General features: G+C 36.7%; 2 protein-coding genes across 3 annotated transcripts in view; both read right to left on the bottom strand.

The window, feature by feature from the left end:
• Positions 1-19,241, bottom strand: part of map2k6 (mitogen-activated protein kinase kinase 6) — a 23,560-nt gene extending 4,319 nt beyond the window's left edge. Inside the window, exons 1-10 of one of the 2 annotated variants that reach the window (XM_016569364.1) lie at positions 18,696-19,241; positions 6,095-6,161; positions 5,815-5,863; positions 4,737-4,850; positions 2,717-2,836; positions 2,288-2,404; positions 2,057-2,108; positions 1,847-1,974; positions 1,120-1,197; positions 418-557 (exon numbers count right to left, since the gene is read on the bottom strand). In XM_016569364.1, the coding sequence (XP_016424850.1) occupies positions 418-557; positions 1,120-1,197; positions 1,847-1,974; positions 2,057-2,108; positions 2,288-2,404; positions 2,717-2,836; positions 4,737-4,850; positions 5,815-5,863; positions 6,095-6,161; positions 18,696-18,783 (953 nt within the window). In that variant the 5' untranslated portion in view covers positions 18,784-19,241. Of the gene's footprint in view, positions 1-417; positions 558-1,119; positions 1,198-1,846; positions 1,975-2,056; positions 2,109-2,287; positions 2,405-2,716; positions 2,837-4,736; positions 4,851-5,814; positions 5,864-6,094; positions 6,162-6,418; positions 6,591-18,695 lie in introns of those variants that run through there. The other variant, XM_016569363.1, reaches the window with a different exon arrangement.
• A 1,760-nt stretch (positions 19,242-21,001) lies between these two features.
• Positions 21,002-26,839, bottom strand: LOC107753244 (BTB/POZ domain-containing protein 17-like). The gene is made up of 3 exons (XM_016569362.1): positions 26,558-26,839; positions 24,342-24,624; positions 21,002-22,353 (listed from the first exon to the last, which is right to left on the bottom strand). Exons 1-3 carry the CDS (start codon positions 26,649-26,651, stop codon positions 21,267-21,269), a joined length of 1,464 nt encoding a protein of 487 aa, XP_016424848.1. The 5' UTR covers positions 26,652-26,839; the 3' UTR covers positions 21,002-21,266.
• Positions 26,840-27,013: the final 174 nt, after the last annotated feature.

Raw genomic sequence — 27,013 nt, 5'->3', positions numbered from 1 at the left:
GTTTTGTAAAAATCGACGCGTTTCAAAAAGGCGGGGCATAGAGGAGAAACAATAATGTACAGTATGTGGAAAATAATGTGTTTTTTTAACTTTAAACCGCATAAACACATTTCATTACACCAAATACACAAAATAATGTTCTTTTTAGCAGCATCATATGACCCCTTTAATGCCTCATGGATGAATAAAAGTATTAATTTCTTTTTTTTTTTTTAAATACCCCAAACTGAACAGTTTTTCATCCCCCCAAAAAGGGCCAGTTAATGATAATATTATGTGAAAAAATATTGTTTTTGTTTTTTTACACTTTTTGTTTTAAGTACTTTTTGTATTTGTGGTGTAGCCAGGGAAAGTTGGAAATCATTATTGTTGTGCTCTGATGTGTAAGTGTGCAACTGTGTGTAACAGCTCGCCCACCATTGTGACGTGAAGTCCACAAACTCGGGTGAGAAGCAGTCTGCAGGCAGCTGGGGTGACGGCTCTTCCACCACCTGCCTGAGCTGCTGAAATGGCGTTTTCCATGAGTCATAGGGAAACCGCAGAATGGCCAGCTCGATCTGACAAGATGAAAAACACACGTCACAACACAACCATCACAAACCATAACGTGCCATGCAACAGAGGAAGCAGCACTGATTTTGTAAAATGTAACAATCAGTAAGTAACAGAGAAAGACACTTTTTATGTATAATTTATAAATCAAATCAATGTGAAGCACTTTTTACTATTTGCAAAGTGAAATTTAATCATCATTGAAGCTTGACAAGTATCATTCATATAAATGTAAATGCATTTTGCGTGTGTAAGATTATATAAAGGAAAGTTGTTCTATTAAGTTGTTTTATATTGCACAAGGGGCCTTAATTTTTTTAACCAAATTTAAATCTTAACATATTAGTTATAACAACATTATGTGTTTAACTGTGAATAAATATTTAAAATCAACTGACAGCCCTGATATTCATACTTCAAGTTTGAGTGCACATTAAGTATCTGGTAAGCATTAATAAACATAATATTGCATAACGTCATGAATAAAAAAAATAAAAAAAATGAATGAAGTGTTACAATTAAGCAACATTAAAGTGTTAAAAAGTATCCAAGGTCGCTCAGACGTACCATTGTGATTCCTAAACTCCAGATATCAGACTTGACGTTGTAGCCTTTCTGATTGGTCTCTGGGTTGATTCTCTCAGGCTGTGAATGAGAAAGAAATATGACTGATTAAGATATAGTGAGCAAAAGAGGAAGTGTGGTTTGATAAGTAGTCTAGAGAGATAAGCAAGCCTGAGAAATAGTGCCATAAAATATATGTGACTTTTGCACTTACTACATTCTCCTCTTTATGACACAAGTCTCTCATTCAGATGCATAACGTTCACAGCTATATACAGAGCTACTTGAACACTGGCTCTGTGAGCTGAAGTCTGAGGTGTGTGGAGAACTCTCTAGAGCATGCACACTTTATTGATATCTCAATATGTGTTTTTGAATGGTTTTTGAACAGCTCATATAGAATTCATTACCGAGTACAGTACAAATCAAATCAAATAAAAACTGACATTTTAACTATCTTAAAATTATTTGGCAAATACTTATAATTAATAAAATAAAAAATACATAAAATTTTAAATTACATTTCTTTTTTCTTTTCTTTTATTAGCCTGTATTACACACACACACACACAACATATGCAAAATAAGAAAATGAATATTTAGATTCATTTAGAAATATATTGCATTAAATGTTCTTGCTAACTGACTATGATGATGTACATGGAAAAAAAAAATCAGAACTTTCAACACTAGAAAATTAAATATACAACTCTTCTTTCTTCTTGCTTACCGCCATGTATGGCTTGCAGCCAGCGTCCATTGTCTTCGCCACTGAATCCACGAGGTACCCACTGATGCCAAAATCACACATTTTCACCTGACCCTGCATGTTTATCAGGACATTAGAGGGTTTCACATCTGGAGAAAGACAACAGAAATAATCAGTTGATAGCGTCATTAAAAAGCAAATATACAATACTGTATTTGAGCCGCAGCTCACCTCGGTGTATCACTGACAGGTTGCTGTGGAGATGCTCCAATGCTTTCACGATCTGCAACGGTAATAGTAAACATCAGGCTCATTACAGATCTGCAGGAGCTCAGAGTTACACAGTGTTAAAATGATCGTAAATGAAATTAAAAAATAAACATATTAAGCATTAAATCTGTATAAAAGACATCTCATGTCAGTTTTTTTATCAATATAGACAGAAAATCAGGTGGCACTTACAGAAACGGTGATCTTTCCCAGGATGTCCTCTGGGATGGTCATACCCTTTTCATGCACCTGTTTATAGAACTTGTCCAGAGAGGTGTCCATCAGCTCCATGCAGATCCACACGTCACCCTGACAACACAATGGGCCAATCAGGTTAGAGCTGGGATTTCAGACATAACAACAACCTGACATAAAAATGAGACAGCAGGAAATGACTAAACACATTCCCATTGTAGGACTTCCTGTGGAACTTTTCTTTCGGATCAACGTACAACAGTGGAGTCGAGACATTATAAGGACACGGATTCAGATAACTGGGCTTGCTCAGCCTTTAGTCTGTGCAATTACCACTCTGTGCTCTAGTATTAAAACAGCTACAAACGCTATCAGGTAAAAGAGATGACTGCTCAGTGCATTTACTGCGTTCGGTGTTTACTGTACCTCTCTGAACAGGGCTCCATAGAAGGTAACAGTATAAAAGCAGTCGACTGTTCTCATCGAGATGTCCAGATCCATTAGCAGCCGTTTCTGCTCCTGTGTGTTTACTGTGGCCCGGATTCGCTGTAGAATAAAATGGGTCAGGGAAACGAGCAATAATATTGTAAATTATGAAAATGATAGTTTCAGTCCTGGATGCTGATAAACACAGCATTCAAAAAGTGCTGAAATACATACGTTACAGTTTTGTCTATTACTGTAATGTCACAGAATATACTTTCTAGGAGAAGGACACTTAATTCAACTTAAGTTGAACAATGTTTTAAGAAAAATAAAAAGGTAACAAAGTGTTTAACTTTTGGGTTCAGGGTATTTTTGTAAATAAAAATGTAATACTTTTATTCAGCAAGGACACATTTATTTGATGAAAACTGACAGCAAGAAACATTTAATGTTACAAAAGATTATTTTTCTTGTCTAAAAGACTATTTATCAAAGAATCCTGAAAAAAGTATAAAAATATTAAGAAGCAGAACTGTTTTCAACATTAATAAGACGAAATGTAAGACTGAAGGATCATGTGACGCTGAAAACTGGAGTAATGGCTGCTGAAAATTCAGCTCTGCTGCTATTCACAGGAATATATATATTTTTTTTTAAATACATTATATAGAAAACAGTTATTTTAAATTGTAATAATATTTCACAATGTTAATGTTTTACTCAATTTTTTTATCGAATGAATTCCGCCACTCTGAGCGTAAGAGACTTCTTACAAAAACATTTTAAAATTCTTACGACCCCCAAACTTTTGAACAGTGTTTTATATCTTCTATGAATAGCTTAATAAATGTTTTAATGAAAATAAAAATATTAAGGGCAAAAATAACCAAAAAGGTTAACTTAAGGAAGATTAACTTAAATTGTTTAACTTATTTTTTTATGAAACATTTTATGCTGATTGAACAAAATATGACAAAAACTGAGCGTTATGATGGAATGGATAAGCCATTCAAAGCCGGTTCCAAGGTAGTTGTAAAATGTTAATAAACACACTAGCACACGTCTAACAGTACAATTTTATCTAAAAATAGGGCAAGTTACCAGGTTGCTTAGCAACTGTACACAGCACTAGAACCATATTACTTGGCAGAAAATTACTTTATTTCAGCAATTAATGCTAACAAATTTAATTTACTTACCTTGTATTGTTACTAAAGTTTTATAAAAGCAACAAGTCACTTTAGGCTTACTGTTTTTTTAAATACTTAAATACTGATTAGGCTTGCCGCGATAGACGGTGCTGACGGTGATACCGGTGTTAAGCCGCAACACCAGTTACGTCACTTGCCCACCGCGTCACCGACCCCCACCGTTGTTTTGATTTTTTTATAGTAATAAAAATCATTTAGTTCAGTAAAAGAACAGACACTAAAATTAAAAACTGAACGCGGCTGCTCAATGCAGCGTGCCGAACGACAGTTGCATCACAGATCAGATTTCATTTCTCCAGTGAGGAGAGTGAGTCGAGCTGACTGACAAGAAGAGTGGGGTGAGACAGACAAGACGATCGCGGATGATTCAGTTTCGAAACGAAATGCAAAAATGCCTGTTTGGCAATATTTTGGATTTTGAAAATCCTGTTGACTTTTGCCGTTTATCTAAGGTGATTTTGGAAGGTTTTTTTTTTTTTTTAAACATTCGTTTCTTAAATGCGCACGGCGCTTTTAAGCTATTTAAAAGCGAAGGAAAGCGAGGAAATTAGGGAACGCTTCCGCCCCCGCGGTGATACCGGTATTACCGGTGTTGTCACACGTCGATTAACCGGTGGGAAAATTTCCTCACCGTCACAACCCTAATACTGATGTGCACTGCAAATATAATTTTAAAGAAATACTAGGAAAATGCTACAAGCAGGACAACTAATTGTCTGAAGTTTAATAAATTTTGAGTTGAGACATTTAATTACAGCAATATTCCCAACACGTATGAGTCTGGCTAGCATAGGCCTGTTTGAACTCACCTTTACTGCCATTATTACGCCACTTGGGACGTGTCTCATCTTGTCCACCACTCCATACGCCCCTCGCCCCAACTCTCCAATCTGCTCCAAATCATCTGCCTTCACCACAAAGTTCTGTTCACAACAAAAACACAAGTTAAAGGTATCATATGAACTTTATGAATGGTGAAACTGATGCACATACAATAGAAACAAAGAGGGAAACAAAATGAAGCCTGCATTCCAAACAGACAGTCTGAAGGACATCTAAAAAAAAAAAAAATGCACAAATGACCATGAGCTGATTGCTTCCTATGAGGTATGAAGAATGGATGCACGCTATTCCTGATAACATTTTCCTATCCCTGTTTCAGCTCGCTATCACTAGCAATCACAACAAACGCTTTAAACCTTGAGGCAACAAACCAAGCTCCTCAGAAATTCTTCACAAAAGCTCATACGTGCCAACCTGACTTTATAAAAAAAAAAGTTACTTACTCTTTGGGGTTGGTTGTAAGACAAAAAGCCTTAATTTTTTCCAATGGAAAATTCCACTTATTTGATGAGTTTAAAATAAATATTTTTACAGCCTGAGAGGTAGTAAAGTACATTCCAGGCTGCCTACAATCAGACGTATTCAAAAGGGCTGTAATGTGCACTGGGCCATTCTTTACAACCCACCGGGCTTTCACCAAGCCAAGCTTTCGTATCAAGCCCGGGGACGGGAGTTACATCACCATAAAAAGCAAAGTAAAATATGACATTTGAAAAGATATATCTATGACCTTAGAACGGGAAAGCAAATTACAACGACGCTTTGCATAAAGGTGACCCAAGGAGAGTTCCTCTCATAGTGATTTATAATACAGATGTGGAAGAGATGCAGGCGAAGTGAAACCCTGCAGCATGAAATATTTCCCATAGAGGCTAGATTTTGTTATTGTTGTTTTTCGCCATGAACAGATTGATGCAGATTTATTTGTAATAAAACAAAAATGAAAAGTGAAAAAACAGAAGACAGGAGACAAATAGGGTGAAAAAGTATAAATATATAAAGATGAAGATCCTTCTTAATTAAAGAAAGGACGATGAAACACACCTTATCTCCAATAATAACGCAGGCTTTGGAGTCCAGGTCTCTCGGGGGTCTGTGCAACAAAAAGAAATCCCATTGAGTGTCGTTGTCTGACACGGTATATGAATCACTAACTAAAGCCAGCCTTAATTAGAAAATCTATTCTACTTACACACTCAGACTGAACCTCAGAAACACAGTTTTTAGCAGCGTTGATGAATATAAATGTGCTTGTGGTAACATTGAGAAAAGCTTAATTATCTTAAAACTTAATCAATGCACTGAAATCTGCATAAAATCTTACATAGGAGCAGGTTGGGGTTTCTCAAACGCCTCTTTTGGAAGCTTGAGTGGTGGCTTCTTTTTACCTGCTGAGAGAAGAAAAAAGACAAAAATCATCATTATTATGCCCAAGTCAGTCAAGACCTTCTGCATTTGTTAGTAAAAAGATCATTTTAAGAGAGAGAGAAAAAAAGTCTTTCAACAAAAGCTTTATGTGAAATAAAAAACTCAAAAGGTCTGTCTAAACAAAAGAGGCATTCTGAAAATGTCCCGAGGGATATAGAGCCCTTTCCTTTATTTGTGCTCCCCATGGAATTCCGAGATTCCCTATGGGATGAGCACTTACCGTCAGACAGCGCAAGCGGCTCCAGATCCTGGCTGAGTAAATGCGAAAGCGCGAGAGAGTGCGAGGAGAGAGAGTGCAAGTGTGAAAGAGGGAGGCGAGATGGCAAGGCCAGGTGCATTCTCTCCATCTGGAGCAGATCGGTGGCGCTACCGCCATGGGCGTGACCCGTCATCATGAGTGACACCAGAGTGGGGCAATCCACATACCTGATGGCACATGAACAGCCCACACCCACCTGACTGACTCATTCCAGTCTGCTAAATGCAAATAATAGGTATAAACGTGTGCTGAATGAAGTTACTTCAATACATATCAACAGTTGTGTTTGGATAAGGATTTTCGAATGCTGTACTTCTATAACAGCAAGTGCTAAAAAGACAAATGAAACAATCAGTCTCTGTGTAGCATCAGCAGCTCTCAATCTAGTACCTAAATGCTGTCTGACTCATCGGGTGTCTGCTTTAAATGCTCATGCATGTGTCTGCACATAGCCTGAAAAGGTTCAAACTTCATAAAAAAATATATTTATAATTAGCTATCTGAATTCTTAAAACAATGTTTAATTTAATTTATTTTAATTTAAAATGAATCGATAAAGGCTGCCATTGTACATGCCATTGTTTTAATTTTTGGAATATTTCGATTAATATTTAGCTTTTCAAATAAAGTTTAATTTATTTAGTTTAGAAAGTTTGCGGTTGTTTTTAAAAATTAGTACTGAGAAATTTCCCTGATATTGATCTTTTTTTAACTTTTTTTTTTTTTTTACATTTACGGAAATGTTGGTGTTGTGACAACCTTGTTACAGAATTGTGAATAAGTATTAAAGCAGAAATGTGCCATAACGTATTGAAAATAATAAAAGTTAATTACATTTTAAAAATGACCAAATAAAATGTAAATTTAATCAAACAAACAAACATACATATATATATATATATATATGGTTGAGACCAACTTGATGTGTCTGGCTGCTCAAGCAAACAGAATAATGTTCTGTTTTTAACAAATATTCAGTGGCTGCACAGATCACTACCCGAGAAAGAAACCCAGCAAAAGGTGTGGCTTCAGAAAAGTCCTGACCACACCATGAGCCCACAGACAGGAAACAAATGCAGAGACACTTCCCATATTGTCACAATTCTACATAAAATACGAGCAGCTATTTTCCACTGCAGCGTGAGAAGGGAGTTGTGAATTGTCAACCTTCACCCACAGTCCTGTTGTATGTCCGTTACACTATTGTTACCGGCAAAAAAGTTGTTCTGAACCTCTCCCACCTGCCTTTACATGCACAACAATAGCAACAGAAAGCTGACACTCAAAAAAACTCACCAAGGACTCCAATCCCTTTTAAAGTGAGGGTACAAAACCACAAAATGGTTGCACGCCTCCTGCAGAAAGTACATCACCGATAACGACTGCCAAAATAACTATGCCCCAACTGGAAATCACTCCCTAGCAACCGACTCAAGCAATGTTCCATGTTGAAAGCCCTAATCCTTAAAAATCAGACATGCTGACACATTACAGGCCGAAACCCGATAGCTTTCTTCAGGCTGATCACATCAGCGATGAAGGGAAAAGGCTGATCTCAGTTACTAGACCTCCGTGTGACTTTGCTAACTTAGCGAAAACTGTTGCATAAGCAGTAAAAACAGCCACTTCAGGTACTCCAAATATAACAAGTGCCCTTCCATGCTCCCAGTGAAAAGTTCCCAGTGTTAGTATTAACTACTGCAATTATAGCTATAAAGTGACCAAGAAGTCATTTGTTTTTATCAAGAGTTGGCAATTAACGAAGCAGCATGAGTGAACGTTGGCGATGTGACAAAGTTGAGGCGAGTAAAATGGCAAACAGTCCAAGACTACAGCGAATCCACAGCCTACAGCAATTTAAATGCGTCAACGTACAGACAAAACGTAAAGGGAGATGCAGAGGCGGCTCTATCTGCTGGAACATGTTCTGGCGTGTTGTACACACTGGAGAAGCTCTTTCATCCATGCTGAAGCCACCATGAAAATTACCAGCCGCATCTAGAAGAACTAAACGCATGCATGCAGATAAACACATATTGCATTTATTTTGGTCACATAAACGAACTCTGTTTGTAAATAAATTCTGCTCTTGAAGTGGTTGGCAATTATTGCTTGCATAACAGAGATAAATAAGGTTTCCTATTCAACAGAACCACTGTACAAAGTGTACAACTGAAAGACTATGTGAAGTTCAAACTAGGGCTGGGCAACATATTGACTATAGTCACAATATATTTGCAATGATTTTGCTAGCAATATTAAATTAAGTGAGCAAATTACAACAATGCTATTGTGCATTAGCATTGCTTTGTGCAGCAAAAATGCACAAAAAAAAAGTTGGATTCACTGAACGGATTGAAAACTACAATAGAATGTAACATTACTCAAAAAAAAAAAAAGAAAAAAGATAAATATCAAAGTTTATGTCTACATTCCTATGCATTTGTTTAAAAACAGTACAGATAAATCTTGATTATTTATAACAATACTTATTTTACTTGCACTAAACCTTTTGAATGCAACAATGATAGCAAATTACTTTGCACAATGAATTTGTTGAACAAAAAAAGTTTTTGCATTTACTAGTAAATACACAGATGTATCAAATTTATATTATAGTCTGTATTAGTTATAGTACAGTATGTATTATAGTATTACAGTATTAATATTTGAATTAACTTTCATATTTGCAGGTTTAGTGCAATTTTAGTTAGCTTAGTTTATTAATTACTACATAATTACTATGCAATTACTAATATATATACTATAATACTAATATATATATATATATGCTTTATTTCAATGGCGGCTCTATCTGCTGGAACATGTTCTGGCGTGTTGTACACACTGGAGAAGCTCTTTCATCCATGCTGAAGCCACCATGAAAATTACCAGCCGCATCTAGAAGAACTAAACGCATGCATGCAGATAAACACATATTGCATTTATTTTGGTCACATAAACGAACTCTGTTTGTAAATAAATTCTGCTCTTGAAGTGGTTGGCAATTATTGCTTGCATAACAGAGATAAATAAGGTTTCCTATTCAACAGAACCACTGTACAAAGTGTACAACTGAAAGACTATGTGAAGTTCAAACTAGGGCTGGGCAACATATTGACTATAGTCACAATATATTTGCAATGATTTTGCTAGCAATATTAAATTAAGTGAGCAAATTACAACAATGCTATTGTGCATTAGCATTGCTTTGTGCAGCAAAAATGCACAAAAAAAAAGTTGGATTCACTGAACGGATTGAAAACTACAACAGAATGTAACATTACTCAAAAAAAAAAAAAGAAAAAAGATAAATATCAAAGTTTATGTCTACATTCCTATGCATTTGTTTAAAAACAGTACAGATAAATCTTGATTATTTATAACAATACTTATTTTACTTGCACTAAACCTTTTGAATGCAACAATGATAGCAAATTACTTTGCACAATGAATTTGTTGAACAAAAAAAGTTTTTGCATTTACTAGTAAATACACAGATGTATCAAATTTATATTATAGTCTGTATTAGTTATAGTACAGTATGTATTATAGTATTACAGTATTAATATTTGAATTAACTTTCATATTTGCAGGTTTAGTGCAATTTTAGTTAGCTTAGTTTATTAATTACTACATAATTACTATGCAATTACTAATATATATACTATAATACTAATATATATATATATATGCTTTATTTCAATTTCAGTCAATGAAAAGCTTTATTTCAAATGATGAAAACAAACTATTTTTAATAGATTTAGTTTCCTTTAACAAAATGCATTACATTTTTACATACATTTTTCAAGCTAGTCCAAACCCAAGGCTGACCTAAAAACCACTGTTCCCATAGCAGTAAACAAGAAAAAAAAAAAAAAAACATACGTACACACAGGACCGAAAGCACACAATATCAGTACATGTGAAAGTGCTCGCCTAGGGAGAACAAGATAGTGAGAAAAGGGCAAAAAAGATCAATAGATTATATAATCATGCAGTATTGGCAGGAAACAAAGGTATTGTTCAAGTACAGAAAGTAATTGTCAACTTCATAACACAAATTTTGCACACCTAGTTTTGCAACTGTATTATTTTTATATCATTTGAATAAGACTACTAATGTTGACTTAACATTATGTTGAAGGGAAGAGCAGGCACACAGACCAATTCTATTTTTGCTGAACTCAGCCTTCTAATGTAATGAAAAGCATGTGTCCAGGTATGTCAGACATGCTTGCAAAATCTTGAAAACATGTTTGAATTAATCAAATGCCTAATTCATTGCTTCATTTGCACCAGAGTGTTTGGCACAGAACAGTCATTGCTAATGTCTGGCAGATCCTTTAGCGTCTGGCCTCAGATGACCGTTAGCAATGCGAATCAGGCACAATTGCTGTTGTGTTTCGCACTATACTGACGAACTTTCGAACTTTACTGACCCCTGAGACCCCCTAGCTGCAGCTTGTTTGACTTGTGGTCGTCTGCCCAGGACTGTGTTTGCCGTCCACAAAACCCAAGTCAACCAGTTCTAGTCCTTCACTATCCCACTCGCACACAGAATTCCAACAATCCCAAGAGTTTTTCAAGGGAATTTCAGGGACCCGGCGGAGGGCCGCTGAATTAGAAAGAGAGAGAGATTAAAAAAAAAAACTTCTCTTGGGCTGACGGTTGTTTGGCCCCTCTGACTGCACTGACTGTTTGTAAGACAATCTATACTTCCAAAGATGGCAGATCCTCTGGGTTACAGCAGCTGGGGACACTGCTTTAGAACGAATGTCGTCACTGCTTCTCACTGTGCATCCTCTACTGCTTTCCACTTACAGAGACAGTCCAGGAATGACATGTCATCCTCAGAGACGGATAAAGGCCAGTGGCTGAAATGTGCTTGGATAAAGGTTGCAAAAAAAAAAAAAACTTTTATTATACATACATTGTCATTAAAAAGTTCGGAGGCAGTAAGGATTTCTAGAAATTAATATAATTAATAACATAACATAATAAAATCTGAAGAGACAAAAAAGTCATTTGTGTTACAAAACATTCTTTAAAACAAATACTGTTCTTTTGAACTTTCTATTCATCAAGGAATCCTGAAATAAAAATGTTCACGGTTTCCACAAATATATTAAGCAGCAACTATTTTCAACTTCAATAATAAGATGCGTTTAGCATATTTATCATATGAGCATATTAGAATGATTACTGAAGGATCACGTGACACTGAAGATTGCCATCACAAGATTAAATTACATTTTAAAATATATTAAAATAGAAAAATTATTTTAAACTATAATTTCACAATATTATTGTTTTTACTTTAATTCTGATCAATTAAAAGCAGCTTTGATGAGCTTAAGAGACCTCTTTTAAACCATGAGCGGTTGTGAGTATATAAAGGCCTTTAATAATACATTTAAAAAACAGAGCTGAAACAACAACAACAACAAAAAATAAGAATATTATCAACAACAAAAAAAATAATAATAATTGTTTATAATGTGTGCTGCAGTACTAAAAACCTCAAAGAGTGAAAAAAAAAACTTATTTTTGTAAAAACACATTTCTATGTAAAATATGCATTTGAATGGCAGGGACCACAGAGGGAGCTGGAACGGAAAGTGCACAAACTAAATTGGGAGTGCTTCATACGCTTCAAACGCTTTAAGGTAGATCATACAGCTTTGTGTGGTTTGCCATGTGAGCTCTGACAGACTGCTTGTTGAGAGATGTTTTACACAGTGTATAAATTCATACTGATATATTGCTGTAACTGTAGAGGTTATAAATTCTAATTTAAGCAGTTAATTCCATTTAACAAAACAGTTTGTGCTACAAAGCATTACATTTGTACACTACTGCACACGTGTCTGACTGAAAGGGTGCATAAGCGTCAACCAGATGGATGCAGTTTGGTAAAGGAGACCAGCCCAAAACAGCAACACTGGTTCAATAAACTAACCTGTTTGAAAAAACTGTTATTTTTGCAAGTGCATTTGGTGATGTTAGTGGCACATACATTTACCTTTAACTGCAATCTAAGAATTTTTGCATGCATATATTGCATGTCACCATTTTAGATGCATGCAGCTTAGGATAAGAAACAAGCCCAACAGAGCAACACTGGCTCAATAAACCAACCTGTTTGAAAACAGTTGTTTTTGCAAGTGCATTTGTTGATGTTTTGTGTGCACGTTTTTGCATGTACATATTGCATGCCATCATTTTAGATGGATGAAGCTTGGGATTGGAGACCAACCCCAAAAAGCAACATTACCTCAAAAAATCTACCTGTTTTAAAACGGTTATATTTGCAAGTACATGTGGTGATTTTAGTGGCACATAAATGTACCTTTAACTGCAATCTAACAGTTTTTGCATGCATATACTACATGCTCTCATTTTAGATGGATTTAGCTTGCGATAGGGAGCAGCTACATTTGGTGATGTGAGTGTCACATAAATCTACTTTTAATTACAATCTAATAATTTTGCACGCCTATTCTGACAGCAAACAACAAGTTAAACTCTGGAATGAAATGAGCCATGATGTTTTTTGATGCTATTCTCCTCCAAGCATGGGAGGATACCAGGAGGCGTCCCAATTCCACGATGCATGATCCGGTTGGCAGAATTAGAGCAAGGCAAAGTGCTACCAGAGGGTGGAGTCCTCAACCTGTTGCTGTTGACACTCAATCTCTGCCCTGACATCTTCCATGAAACACTGCCGATGTCACACTAAGTGGTTTGTATGAGATGCAAAATCTTTTATTCTGCACTTAGCATAATTGGTTGTGACATACGCCATTTTGAAAACCAAACAGAAATGTTAACATAAACACGGGCATTAGAAACCATCACGACAACTATATAAGGTGTTCATCTAACCATTTTTAAAGATACCATCTTTTTAAATTGAATACGCAAGCAGCAGCCTTCTGCTAATCATTTCACAATTTAAGAAAAGCATATTGAATGTTACAAGCTTCATTACAAAATCTGTAAGGCTTTAATAAAACCATACATTTCATAATAGTCCATTTGAACAGAGACCAGCAAAAGAAGAAGAATTTTGCACCGCAGAATGAATTTGTCTTGTCATTTGCAGAAAGAGATAATTTCCTGCATGTGAGAGGGTTTTCACAACTGTGCATATGGGGCCAAGTAAGGGCTGCCTTAATATCAAACACAATTTGGCTTCATTGGATGACAACAGAAAACTGTTTACTGCCCCCTGCAGAGAAGGGGCCTCCCTTGGGTGCTGTAAATACAAAATATTTTTAAAATAAGGATACATGACACAATCACTCTCTACAATAGCATAACCACCAGGACCTTCATTGGTGCAGGACTGTGGGTATTGTACACAATTTAACCTTTCATGGTACAAGAAAGTTCTGTACACACTCTCTAGAACAGGGCACTCCAACCCTGCTCCTGGAGAGCTACCGTCCTGCAGATTTCAGCTCCAACCCCAATCAAACACACCTGAACCAGAGCTAATCGAGGTGTTCAGGGCTACTTGTCAATTACATGCAGGTGTATTAGAGCAGGGTTGGAACTGAAGTTTGCAAGAAGGTAGCTCTGCAGGAGCAGGGTTGGAGATCCCTGTTCTAGGACATCTAAAAATAAATTTCATTTAAAAAAAAAAAAAATAATAATAATAATAATAATAATAATCAAATTATTATTTTGTCTGCACAACTAATTCCACAATTACAAACAGGAATCACTTTTTTATAACATACACACTTCCGTTCAAATGTTTTGGGGTCTGTAAGATTTTATATTTTTGAAAAATCTTTATGCTTACCAAGGCTGCAATTAATCATTTGATCATAGAGTAAAAACAGTAATATTGTAAAATATTACTATTTAAAATAACCATTTTCTATTTCAATATACCGGTACTTCAAAATGTAATTTATTCCTGTGTTGGCAAAGCTGAATTTTCAGGAGCCATTACTCCAGTCTTCAGTGTCACATGATCCTTCAGAAATCATTATATAATGTTTATTTGATGCTTAAGAAACATTTCTTATTATCAATGTTGAAAACAGTTGTGCTACTCAATATTTTTGTGGAAACAAAACCATTTTTGAGGTTTCTGTAATGAATAGAAAGCTCAAAAGCATTCATTTGAAATCTTTTGAAATTATAAATGTCTTTCATGCCAAGATTGATCAATTTAAAGCACCCTTGCTAAATAAAAGTATTATTTTCTTTAAAAAAAAAAATTGAACGGAAGTGTATTCTTACATATTATTTAAGTGACTGTATAATAATTTACAAGAATCTGATTTTTAACTGCATCACATCTTCCTGGGAAAAAAAAAAAAAGAAGACTGTAAAGGACGACAATAATATGTAAGTTGTTTCATCAAGAAATACATAATTTGGGTAAAAATTTTGGATTGCTTTTAAAAAACGAACTACTATTCGCCCCAATATGAGGCATCTGAGGAGGTAATCTCCGCCCTTTTTAGACATGTATTTGCAATAAGCTGATTGCAATAAGCTAAAGGCAGTCCTTTCTTGGAAAGCAATACTGTTAATAATGCTATGGTAAGAGACACCCTGGCGGCCTTCAACAGAAAACCCTAAAAGTAGTCAATTATTCAGAAGTCTGCAATAAGATGGATCAATGTCAGAATGCAGTTCCTACGACCCAGCATAGCTCACGGCCCACAGGAGAGAGAGAGAGAGAGAGAGAGAGAGAGAGAGAGAGCGAGAGAATGAAAGACAGAAAAAATAAAAAACAAAGACAGACAGAGAGGGGCCTCTAGACAGGGCCTCCCAGAGAGCCAATAGAGTCATCATACTGGTCACTCCCAAGCAATTCAGCAGGAGGACACTCCCAGGCTTGACATTACCCCATTAAACACAGCTTAGCTGTTTAGAAAACGCATGCAATGTCCTGCTTTCATTGATACAGAGACTGGAATGCAAGCTTGCCAACTTGCAGACTGTGATTTGCATGGAAGTATAATGGAGATTCCATGCCCTGAATTAGGGCTGCACGATAAATCGCATGCGATATTTAATGCGCATCTTGTCTGTAAAGCCGGTTCTGTAATCAGTGGTAAATCTCCATCACGTGCATGTGCTTTCACATGGAGCAGCATTTACTACACAGAGCTGTTGTTCACTGACAAGCTGCGCAAAACCATGATCATATATGAACGTGATTTTGCACAAGATGCGCATTAAATATCGCACGCAATTTATCATGCAGCCCTACCCTGAATTGCAGGATGCATAAATTCATGCAAAAGCATGCTGGAGAGATGGAACGGCATGGTTGTGCTCTCCATGCACACAGCCAAAAAGTGAAAGGCCTGGGGGGATCAGCTGGACAATGCTTGAAACAATCCTCATGCTATTGCATCAAAACAACACAGCAAGGCTGGACGGTCACCAACAATTGAGCTGTCGCAAATAAGGGAATTTAGTATCTCTGTGGTCTATTAGCATGACAAACGTAACAATTGCACATGGCGGGGACATCAATTTGCTGTGTGTGCCACCGGGCCAGTGCAAACTCAATGAACCAGGGGCCAACAAGCACAATATAGACCCCCACTGACATAAGTAGGGCTGCTCTTCCAAAATATCACTTCCAACCAGGAAAACAGCTGCCAACTTTTAAAACAGTCTACGTGCATCCTCTTAAAAGTGCTTGTTTTAAATCAGTTTTGGAATCTGACTTTGTTTTCATTATAAGCTATGCAGCTTTAAGGTATTTGACACTTCAGATTGCAGTTTTAGTGTGCAAGTATGCATCATAACAACAAAAATATAATTTTCTTCCATGCGTATGCATGCTTAAGCATAAATTCTTAAAGGAATAGTTCACGCAAAATAAAAGTTTTACTCTCCCTTAGGTCAACCAAGATGTAGAAGAGTTTGTTTCTTCATCGGAAGAGATTTGGTGAAATGTAGCATTACATCACTTGCTCACCAATGGATCCTCTGCAGTGAATGGGTGCCGTCAGAATGAGAGTCCAAACAGCCGATAAAACATCACAATAATCTACAACACAACTCGAGTCAATCAATTAACATCTTGTAAAGTGAAAAGTTGTGTGTTTGTAATAAACAAATCCATCATTAATAACTTCCAACTAAAATATGAGTATCTTATCCATAACATTGCTTTCTCTAGTGAAAAATTTGTCTCGTCTGGAACAGGAGAGAAATATGCACAGATCAAGCAATGTTTAGAAGTGAAAACAGTCCAAAAATCTGAAACAACTTTTCAAAATATATATATATATATATATTTTTTTTTTTTTTTACACACAAGAAGGAAATGCATACAGGTTTGGAAGTACATGAGGGTGAGTAAAACACTGAACATTGGGTGAATTATCCCTTTAAGGAGATTAAACTAGTTGCACTATAAAGCAAATAGCAAGCAGCCCTTAAACATTGCCCTTCATAATCCATTGCTCCTCGTGCAAAGGTAAAGCTGTGTTTGTTTGCATGGCGAAGGGGTTGGTTCATAAGGATTTAGTTCCTCAAATGCTCCTCAGGTGTGTCACTGTTACACAACAACACAATTACTGCTCTTTCAACGATGCAAAATCACCTCATTAGGGCGTCAGAATAAGACATTCTTCAGCCACGCCTACTAATATATGATCCATGAGTGTTCTGTTCTCAGAATGTAAATGCTCCTGTGCTGCAGTCTGCCTTTCAACTGCGGTCAGTGCATGGATAGGAATGGACCCAGTATAACAGCTGCTGCCATAGCTTTAATTTGGGCTTGTGCATGTATGTCAATTCAGCCAAAGGTGTGAGAAACCTCACACACGGGCTCTATACAATACTTCCGTGAAAAAGCAGGGATACTAGATATGTTGCTCATAAGGTTCCATGGATTGTAAATTAAGGGGTCTAAGCATGCAGTGCTGGGAACCCTGTGTTTTTGTCAGAATTATTATTATTATGCTTCTTTCGGTGCATACATTCCAAAATGTAATAGGTAGAAAAGTTTGAAATGCGCACCAGTGCTAAAGAGCGCTATATACTACAGGTTTTTTTATATACTTTAATGAATTTGCTTTTGCAAACTAGTCTGATTTTGAAAGGCAAATAAATAATTTATTAAATTTATTAAAATTTAGTTCAAAATAAGTACTTTCAATATAGAGCTGCAACCTAAAGCAGCTTCAAATTGGTAAAATCGACTTTTGCATGCCATTTCTTTGACAATATAACGACAATTGCATAATTAAAAATACGCCCATCAGCCAGTAATATAACTTGCCTCACATCATCTGTCACATAACTTGGTGGTTCGATGTAAGGGCAGAGTCTGAAGCAACTGGCAAAGCTTCATGCAGTGTAACACTTATAAGTGGAAAAAATGAAAATGCATGCAATAAATTTGCATACAAGAGTATAATGATTGTGCATGAACTGCTGAACAAATGCCTGTAATCTTGCATTCATGGGACATGAAACAATATTTTCTGCAGCTTTTGGCTTGAGGGTTTGTGGATATTTTCGCATGGAGACTGGTGTAGCACATCTGAAGCCTTAAACTGTTTGCAGCAACAAAACTATATTTAGCCCCTTATTTTTGCAGCCTCTACCTATGCATTACTGCTGGAACAAAGCTTGCATGGCAGAGCGTCCGAATAATTTTCCATTACAGCAACTAACAAAAATTGTTGCATGCTTAACATGGCATGCAAGCAGGCTGTCAGTTCCCTGTTTCCCCATTGCACTTCAACACTCCCCCGTCGGCCAAAGTTTCATGTTATCTAATGCACCTCGCATGCATCAACGCCAGAAGTTGTACTAACTAATCTAAAGGTGCAGAACGACGCCGAGGCCGTCATGACGTAACAATCGAACATTGTTCGAGAGAAAATCGCCTCGTGCGCGTGAATAAGTCGGGTGCGGACAGCATTACCATTGCACAATCACTTTTGCATTGCTGGCTAGGCAGTTCCTCAACGCGGAAAGAAGGCGTTTCTTTTAATAATCGTGGCACAACACGAATGCAAATAGCGCCTGTGCGAGTGTCTAAGGAGAGCATCGCCTTACCAGAAACTCTGCAAAAAGGCAGATCATTAAAACAGGCATTGCAACTGACCCTCGCGAGCCATCAAACTTTTAATGCATTGGCCACGATGAAGCTGCAGCCGTGCACTTTGCAAGCCATGCAATGCTGGCTGCATTTCCGAGGTTTTGCACGGATCGGTTGAGTTAAAAAAAAAGCACCTACCTCCTTTTGGCAGAGACATCTCCTCTTTTGGGTTGGGGGAAGGGGAAGCACAAAAGACTTTGCTTTCCTTGTCGCTCCCTCCTTCCATCTATCCCTCGCAGTGAGGCTTCAAGCGGGCTTGCTTGCAACAAAGGTGCAAAATACAAGCCGCGATCTTCATGCACTCTGAGCCTTTGAGCGTCGGGTAACTTGTTCTCCGTGCAAAGGCTGGCCTTTCAATTGCACGCAACGAAAACGGGGGGATTTCTGCAACCGCTCTGCAAAGAAACCTCGGCAGGCACTTACATGATGGGCCAAGGCCAGCAGCTGAGAGCTCCTAACTTGGATCAGTGTGAGCCCCTGCTAACACACGTTCTTCCTGCCTGACGACGCCGGGGATCATGGGACTGGTAGTTTGCACGTAATTGCTGCGCGCCGGGGAAAAAGGAGGAGCGGGCCTAATGCTAATGTGACTCTTTCAGGCTAACAGACAGTTATGCTTGTGTATTTCATTCAGACCGATAAGCAGGGTGTGAAGTACTTGAGGAAGTGTACTTCATTATTCAAGTGTCATTGGTTGAATTTGTAGTTATCAAGTAATTCTGAAACTGAATATTTGATGATGGAAATGTTTTCTTATTGGAAATCTAAGGAAATTCTTCAGTTCTTGTTCCTGTTCTGAGTCTTCTTCACTATTTCAGTTCCACTAACGATTCTTTTAGTAGGCTACTTTTTGGAGCATGACAGATTTCAACAGAACAGATGTTACAAATTAGAAATCAAGTTACAGTTCTTTCAAAAAGTATGTAGTGCTGTTTACAGATTTTTGGCATAAATGTGATAACATTTAATAATTAATTCTACAAAATATAACTGATTACAGCAAAACAAAAATACGAACATCCAGTCAGTAACTATACTTAATTAAATTGGCTACATAAGATTCGTGAGATTTAACACAAGCTGTCGGTTCGTTTCTAGTCGACGTTTTGACATTCATTTATAGGCTAACTGCTCCAACTCGCTTGAAAGAGCCGGCTCATAAGAGTCATTAGATCGCGAATCCGACTCTAGTAGTGGCGCTGCATATTGTTGATTCACTTAAAAGAACCGACTCATTAGACTCATTCTTTCGTGAATCGGACTACAGTCTTCTTTATTGATTCAGTGAAAAGAGCCGATTTATAAGTGTTTTGTTCGTGAATAGGATTGCACTGTTACTGTCTTGTAAGAGAATATCTGTACACTCAATAAAACGTGACTTCTTATTATGACAGAACTGATCGAAGCATGATGACCGTGTGTCTAAAGTCTTTTGTCTTCTTTCTTTTACCTTCATAATCAATGATAGACTCAAGCTTTTGTGAAAGCATCATGTATTTTATTGTGTGTTGTGCACAGGGGAGTGAATACTAAACATACATCACAACATGCAAGGAAACTGATAGGCCTCTCAGAAAATATTATTATGGGCACAACGATAGGATAATACAGAAAAATAACTAAGAATAATTATATATAGCCTATAACATCACTTGCTGGTCTAAATAATTAAATAACTATCACAACTGTGCAACATTTCAAGACATTACAGGTTTGAAATAGATTTGATATTTCTCTTTAAATTAACAATAGCACCTTGAAACACTTTAAATAGCATATTAAAACTTTAAACGTTAAGAATAATGTGTAATTGTGTTTCTTTTTTGCGATATACATTAGGCTATTATTTATGCTAAATTCAACACTCTGGTTTAGAGTCATGTGCACTTTCACTTTCTTTGTCCATTGAGTCCAGTGTGGACAAATGATGTTGTGGTGATTATACAGAAATTGGTTTTCCTAAAAAGGAAAGGGCTCCTGCCTAATCAAGTAAAAAAATACCTTTGATATGAGTTATATCTGGGACACTAGTGTATGTCACGGCCTATGTTAAAGCAATCATTACTCAAAAATTAAAATTGTGTCCTAATTTACAAAACTTTTATTTCCTTTCCTTCATGGAACGCAAAAGGAGATATTTGTAGCAGATTTTCAAAGCTGTTCTTCTCCATACAATGCCAGTAAATGGTGACCACAGCTAACAATCAAGGTAAAATTTTCAACTTTTCAGTCTGTTCTTCACACAAAAATAATATTTAGAAAACTTGGAATGTAGTGCATGACTCATATGAATACTGTTAAGATGTATGTATAGTGTTTTTGTGCTTTTTAGAGCTTGACACGTTCTGTTCTCCATCCACTTTCACTATATAAAAGAGAGCAGCATTAACATTCCTCAAAACATTTCCTTTTGTGTTCCATGAAAGAAAGAAAGTCATACAGGTTTGGAATGAAACAAGGGTCAGTAAATAATGACAGAACTTTAAATTTTAGGTGAACTGTCCCTTAAATTTTGTACATGTGGATTAGTGCATTTCACTTTTTTTCCCAGAGTAAACCTCTAACTTACAGTAGCCTACATTATAAGGACAGTGGAGATGCACTTCATTAGCGTTAATCACATTAGACCTAAACGTTTTCTTCCATGCATCAAAAAAAGTTTAGACCTTCTAAATCTAAAATGTATCCTACTTCAATGTGCTTGTTACATTATTTCTTGGTTGCTATGAGAGTCTGGTAGATAGGCTTTACAATGATCTGCAAGTACAGCGATCCATCCACCAGGTACTCAGATGTGCGATTTTGCATGTCCACGCCAGCCAGGAAGTCCCCCACCTCCTCTGTGCTTTGGTGGAAACCGAAGATATGCCGCACCACAAGCTTCTTCTTCTGCTTTGTCAAGATGAGCACCGTCTTTTGGAAGCTGACACCTGCAAAATCTGCACTGGAAGTAGCAGGTGTGATGATGATACGAGGCCGGGCAATGCCATTTCCTCCATCGGGCCGCGGTGGCTGCATGGCACCTTGCTCTGTGTACATGGGCCGCATGCTGAGAGGGAGCCAGCGGGGCGAGAACAGGGCGTTCCATGTCACCCGCTTACTGGAGTCAAAACCGCTCGGACCCAACTGGGTCTGGAAACTAGTGCTGCGGTCGTCCCGTGCCGGGTTGCTTATGATCCACTGAGATCCCCACATGGATGAGAGATAGTTGCGGGGCACGAAGAGGCTGCAGTTTACGTCGAAGAACTTGGCCAGGTGAAGTGGTGAAGCTGAATGGAACTGGTACGAGATGTAGAGAAGATCACGCACCGACTCGTGGTAGCGTGTCATGATCGGCGACTGTTGCTGCAAGCGGAAGAGTTCGCGTGGAGGGATCATGGCATAGCGCACCAGTCGAAGGGCGTTCTCTGCTGTCAGGGTATCCGGGTCGTTCTGGGTGAGCCAGATTTCAAGCGCCTCAAACAATTCCAGCTCGTTCTTCAATACTAAATCGGAGCGCTGCAGGCGAGCCATTAGCAAGTCAACACTAACCGACGGCCATTCGTCACTCTGAAGCACCGCTGACAGATTCCACGATAAAAACTGAAGGCAGTTGTCTCTCAGCGCCGTGTCGCCAACCGACACGGCATACTGGTACCAGCCCACCACGTGACCGCCCAGAGAATCGCTGGCCAGGTTCTGGCTCGTGTACTGGGTTAGTCCTTGCTGGAGGCTGGAGATGCCGTACTTGGCAGCCAGTCTGTGCAGTGGAGTGGCCTGGTCTAACTGCAGTGTGAGTTCACCACAATACAGATATCTGCAAAACAGAAGAAAATGGGTCCTTCAAGGTTCATTCAGTGTATCTTACACAAATTGTACATTTTAATTCAGTGCCTGAGTTTAAAGGTAGCAAACAATAAAGCAAAGTCATAACTGTAATTTTTAATTTTATTCCATTCTATTATTTAAATGTATATTATTGTATTAATGTGTAATTAGTAGTATTATTATAGTACTTTCATATATTTAATACTTTTTTAAACCTTAATTTTTATTTTATATTTAATAAATAACTGTTTTTATAAAGTTAGCTGACAACATTTTGGCTGTAGTGTAGAAATTTGTCATTATTTACAAAACTTTCTTTCATGGAACACAAAAGGAGATATTCGTAGCAAAATATTCAATAAATTAATAATTAATAAATTAACTTCATTTAAAACAATACATTAATAAAATTAATAATAATAATTAATAAATTGACAGATTATTTAAAATGAACTTGATTAACTTTATTTATTTTTATAAAGTTAGCTGACAAAATTGTGGTGAACGTTTGGGTGTATTGTTTTGGCCGGATTTTTTTTAATTTTTTTATTATTACTATTATTCCCTTTCCTTCGTGGAAAACAAAGGAAGATATTCACAGCAGAATATTCAATAATTTTATATTTATTAAATTAATTTTATTAATTTAAGTTAGCTGACAACATTGTGGTGAATGTTTTGGCTGTATTAACTATTTTGGAAGTAGTTTTGAGAAATATTTCTAACTGGTTGAGAACAAACAAAAAAATAGGATGCTGTGTAAATATGGCATGTTCTACATACCAGGAAATAAATATGCATGATTATTCAAAAATAATGATGTAACTACTTATGCTCATTTCTAAACTTGTGTTGGATGCATTGCAGTTCGTCTTCCTGTCATTATGATTTGAATTCCAACTCAGCTTCCTGTTGGGTGTGTCTAATTCAATTCATATTTCAGATCATGAATTGAATGAGTGCTAACATTTTCTGCTACCCTGGCATCCAATGACTCTGTGAGCCAAATTAGATTGTCACCTAATAAAATAATATGCATTTTACTCTTATGGAAATTTTGTAATAATGCATGTTGTTGTGGTGTTTACAGCTGTAGTTTAATGCTGTCACTGCCTTATTTGCCTTGTTTTCCTTTTTTAAAATTCTGATGTATCTGATTGTCGTCTTATCCTTTGGATCACTATAGGAAATAAAACCCCAAACAAAAAACTTCAGCTCATTCCAAATAAATGAGTAGGTGGCATGTGTTCTTGTAACCAAAACGTCTTCTCACGCTAGCCACACATCACTATTGTAACAGCACCCTATTTGGCCCTTCTCGGTATAAAGCTGATTTACATAAGAGCAGAGAGTTCATTTTTTAAATATTGCTGTTGTGTTTCATTGATCTTATCTGCTTTTGGGCCTGAGCTGCTGACAGCAGGAAGGTTGCAGTTCCAGCGCTGGCCATTAGAGAGAGTCTTGGACATGTGTGGGATGGGAATGTTATCATAACTGGTCATGTTCTAACATGTTTTAGGCCAAAATGTTGGGATGATGCAGCACTGCATGTATTTCCCCCCCCCCCCCCCCAAATAATGTATATTTTGCAGTGCTTAGAAAGTTAAAGAGCAACAAAATCTTCCACCTCACATGCTTTTGTAAGGAAAATGTTTATGATGCTTTACAATTCTAGTTTAGGTTTATTATTTACCTAAATAATATAAATATGTGTTCAGTGCTTTTATTTTATTTTATTTTATTTATTCAAACACACACAAAAAAAGACATTTTAATTTTAAGTATTCTATTTGTATTTTTAAGCTTGGCAGTCATTGTCACTGTACTGTTGTTGTATGGTAAAAGAGAATGTTCCACACAAAAAATATATTTTAATTTGAAACATTTATTTTAAGAATAAAAATAAATATTAAAAATGAATAAAAAATAATATCAAATAAAATAAACTGAGTTCCCCCCCCCCCCAATGCATCTCACCTGATGAATTTCTCAAACACTGCAGTGCATTCTGCTGTTTCTTGCAGCACTAGCGTGCTACTATTGTGGTTTCTCAGCATCTCCTCAAACACTCGGCTCTGCAGTGAAAGCACCAGCGTGTGGGCTTGGATAACCTTGACCTCATCCGCATCCACTGTTTCCACACGTAAGGAAATGTCACTGTTATTCCCCAGCACCAGAAGGCCCTCCAGCCGTGCCACCAGCCCCTGTGAGTGACTGATCACTTCTGTGGTGCCTTCAACCAGTCCCTCTGCCCTCAAACCTGCAGAGTGAGGGGGAAGAAGTGTAATTATCCATTTCCAGTGACTAATCATCTACATTTAGTCTGATTTGTTGAATAGAAAGTGCTGTTGACTGTTGAGTGGAACTTGCTTCAAGAATTACTTAAAATACAATTACTTAATGTATTTCTCAAACAATGGGTGAGTAGTGGTAATCCATTATGTGCTTCATAAAGGCCTTGTTGACAAATAAGTATGTATTCTCTGCTTTGGCTCAGCGTTGAAACTCAATTTGCAACAATGTAGCAGGCATCATAACTTGACTGGTATTGGTTTTCTGAGTCTGATTATAGACATTTTGACCTTAAATACTACACACAGTTCGATGTGGCATTAATGGCTTGTAATGTTGACCTTGTTCCATATGTATTTTATAGATCAACTGTATAGAGCCCGGATGATCAAAATCTATAAATGGACTACATCTTTTAATTAAAAAAAAAGGTTAATGTTGGTAAATTTTTAAGCCACATTATTATATTATTTTGTGAAAGATCTCTCTTTTTTTATTATTGTTATAATTTTGTGAAATATTATAACAGTTTAAAATTTAAATGTTAAAAAAAATTTCTATTTGAAGATATTTTAAAATTTATTCCTGTGATGCAAAGCTGAATTTTCAGCATCATTTCTTCAGTTTTCAGCGTCACATGATCCTTCACAAAGCATTCTAATATGCTGATTTGGTGCTCAAGAAACATTTCTTATCAATGTTAAATACAGTTGTACTGCTTAATATTTTTGTGGAAATCATGATACCTTTTTGTCAGTATTATTTGATGAATAGAAAGCATTTAGCATTTATATGAAATATAGAAATCTTCTGTAATAAACTTTGAATCAATTGAATGCACCCTTGCTAAATAAAAGTACTTTAAAAAATGTAGTGACCCCAAACTTTTGAACAGTATACTGTACATAATTGTGATATACATACAATCACATAATAAATATATTTTATTATTAATGATACACAATTTCCTATAATTATAGATATAGATAATATTTCTTCTTCATTTTATGCCATTTTTTTCTTTTTCAGAATTTTCAGAACTTTATGTTTGCTAGTGTTTTATATAAAGTGCTATATAAATTAAGGTGACTTGACTTCTTTCTGCTAGATTCTGAATCATAGATTTACAATATAGTCTCTGGCTTTTGGACTCCTCTGTATATTGAAACAACATTTACATGTTACAATTTTACATTGTTAAAACTACACATATAGTAGAACTATCTTAACCTCCATTTTGCCCAGAAGGGAACAAGTGCTTTTAAACAGAATGTGTATTCATAATGGGCAAGTGAATCTGGACTCTCACGATCATCCAACCTAGTGCATTTGCTTGAACACTGGACTGGGTGTCATTGCAGAGTTCTCGGAAATGCCATGAGCCACTTGTGTGCATGCTTTTGTTTGCATTGGTGTGCGTGTGAACAAACCACTTATAGTGCCCTGGTTTCCTATTACTTGTTACCACATAAAGTACAAGCCGTTATGAATCATAAAACAGATCTGTAATGAAATACAACATAATAATAGAAATGAAAGAAAAGGCTCAATGGCTGATGAAACAGTTTTTTGTCATCAGATTCAAACAATATAATTGTCTTTTAAAACCAGACATGATTAGGTATGTCATTGTCTTTGATAGAAAATATGTGGGCATTATTTCTCATTCGAAAACATGCTTTTTGTATTAAAAAATCTTGATGAATTGAATTTCAACTGATATGTTAAAATCCATTGATCTCTTAACATGTATGTTTGCAAAGTGCAGACTTCACACTCCAGACTCGTTATTTTCTATCATCCAATAGATCAAACCCAGAGTTACAAAACCAATACCTCTGACACGATGTCCAAACGAAGCATCTATCATCTGGAAGAAAGCGCAAGAAAAGTCATCTTACCTCCATGGACAAGTTGCACATGAGACCCAGCAGCCAACAGCAAGAAGAGCAGGTAAATATGGGCAAGCAGCCCATTCCCCAACAAATAAGCCATCTTTTATTGTCCGATAGCCGATTTGATCTCCCTCTTTTCTGTCTGTATTTTATATTTTTGTCTCTTTCTTTTCAACCCTCTACTCTTCCTTAATTTAATTTTCTTTCTTTTGTTTCCTCCTCCTCCTCCTCTTCAGTGGATGATGGATGGTCCGTCGGCCCCCTTCTCTTTATGTGGCATATAGGCTATGGTGCATAACTAGTATGTAGGTTACTGGTTGTTTTGGGTTAGTTCCACCCTCACAATATCCTATCGATCAGTGGAACCTGTGGGGGGGGGAGTTCGTTTTGGTGGGCAGGAATGGCAGTTGCCATGACAACGGCTTTGATTTGGACTTTTCTCTTTTTTAATGTTGTATGACA

The sequence above is a fragment of the Sinocyclocheilus rhinocerous genome, unplaced genomic scaffold (assembly GCF_001515625.1).
Source record: "Sinocyclocheilus rhinocerous isolate Xijiao unplaced genomic scaffold, SAMN03320098_v1.1 scaffold411, whole genome shotgun sequence".
Classification (NCBI taxonomy): domain Eukaryota; kingdom Metazoa; phylum Chordata; class Actinopteri; order Cypriniformes; family Cyprinidae; genus Sinocyclocheilus; species Sinocyclocheilus rhinocerous.
Note: the sequence above shows the minus strand (reverse complement) of the source record. Positions and strands in the feature narration are given on the sequence as shown.

Bases quoted from the DNA above. Each gene is read 5' to 3' on its own strand.
- LOC107753244 (XM_016569362.1), bottom strand. From the start codon at position 26,651: ATGGCTTATTTGTTGGGGAATGGGCTGCTTGCCCATATTTACCTGCTC. The intron at 24,625-26,557 runs GTAAGATGACTT...CTCACTCTGCAG, and splicing joins TGTGCAACTTGTCCATGGAG to GTTTGAGGGCAGAGGGACTG. The intron at 22,354-24,341 runs GTGAGATGCATT...TCTGTTTTGCAG, and splicing joins GTGTTTGAGAAATTCATCAG to ATATCTGTATTGTGGTGAAC.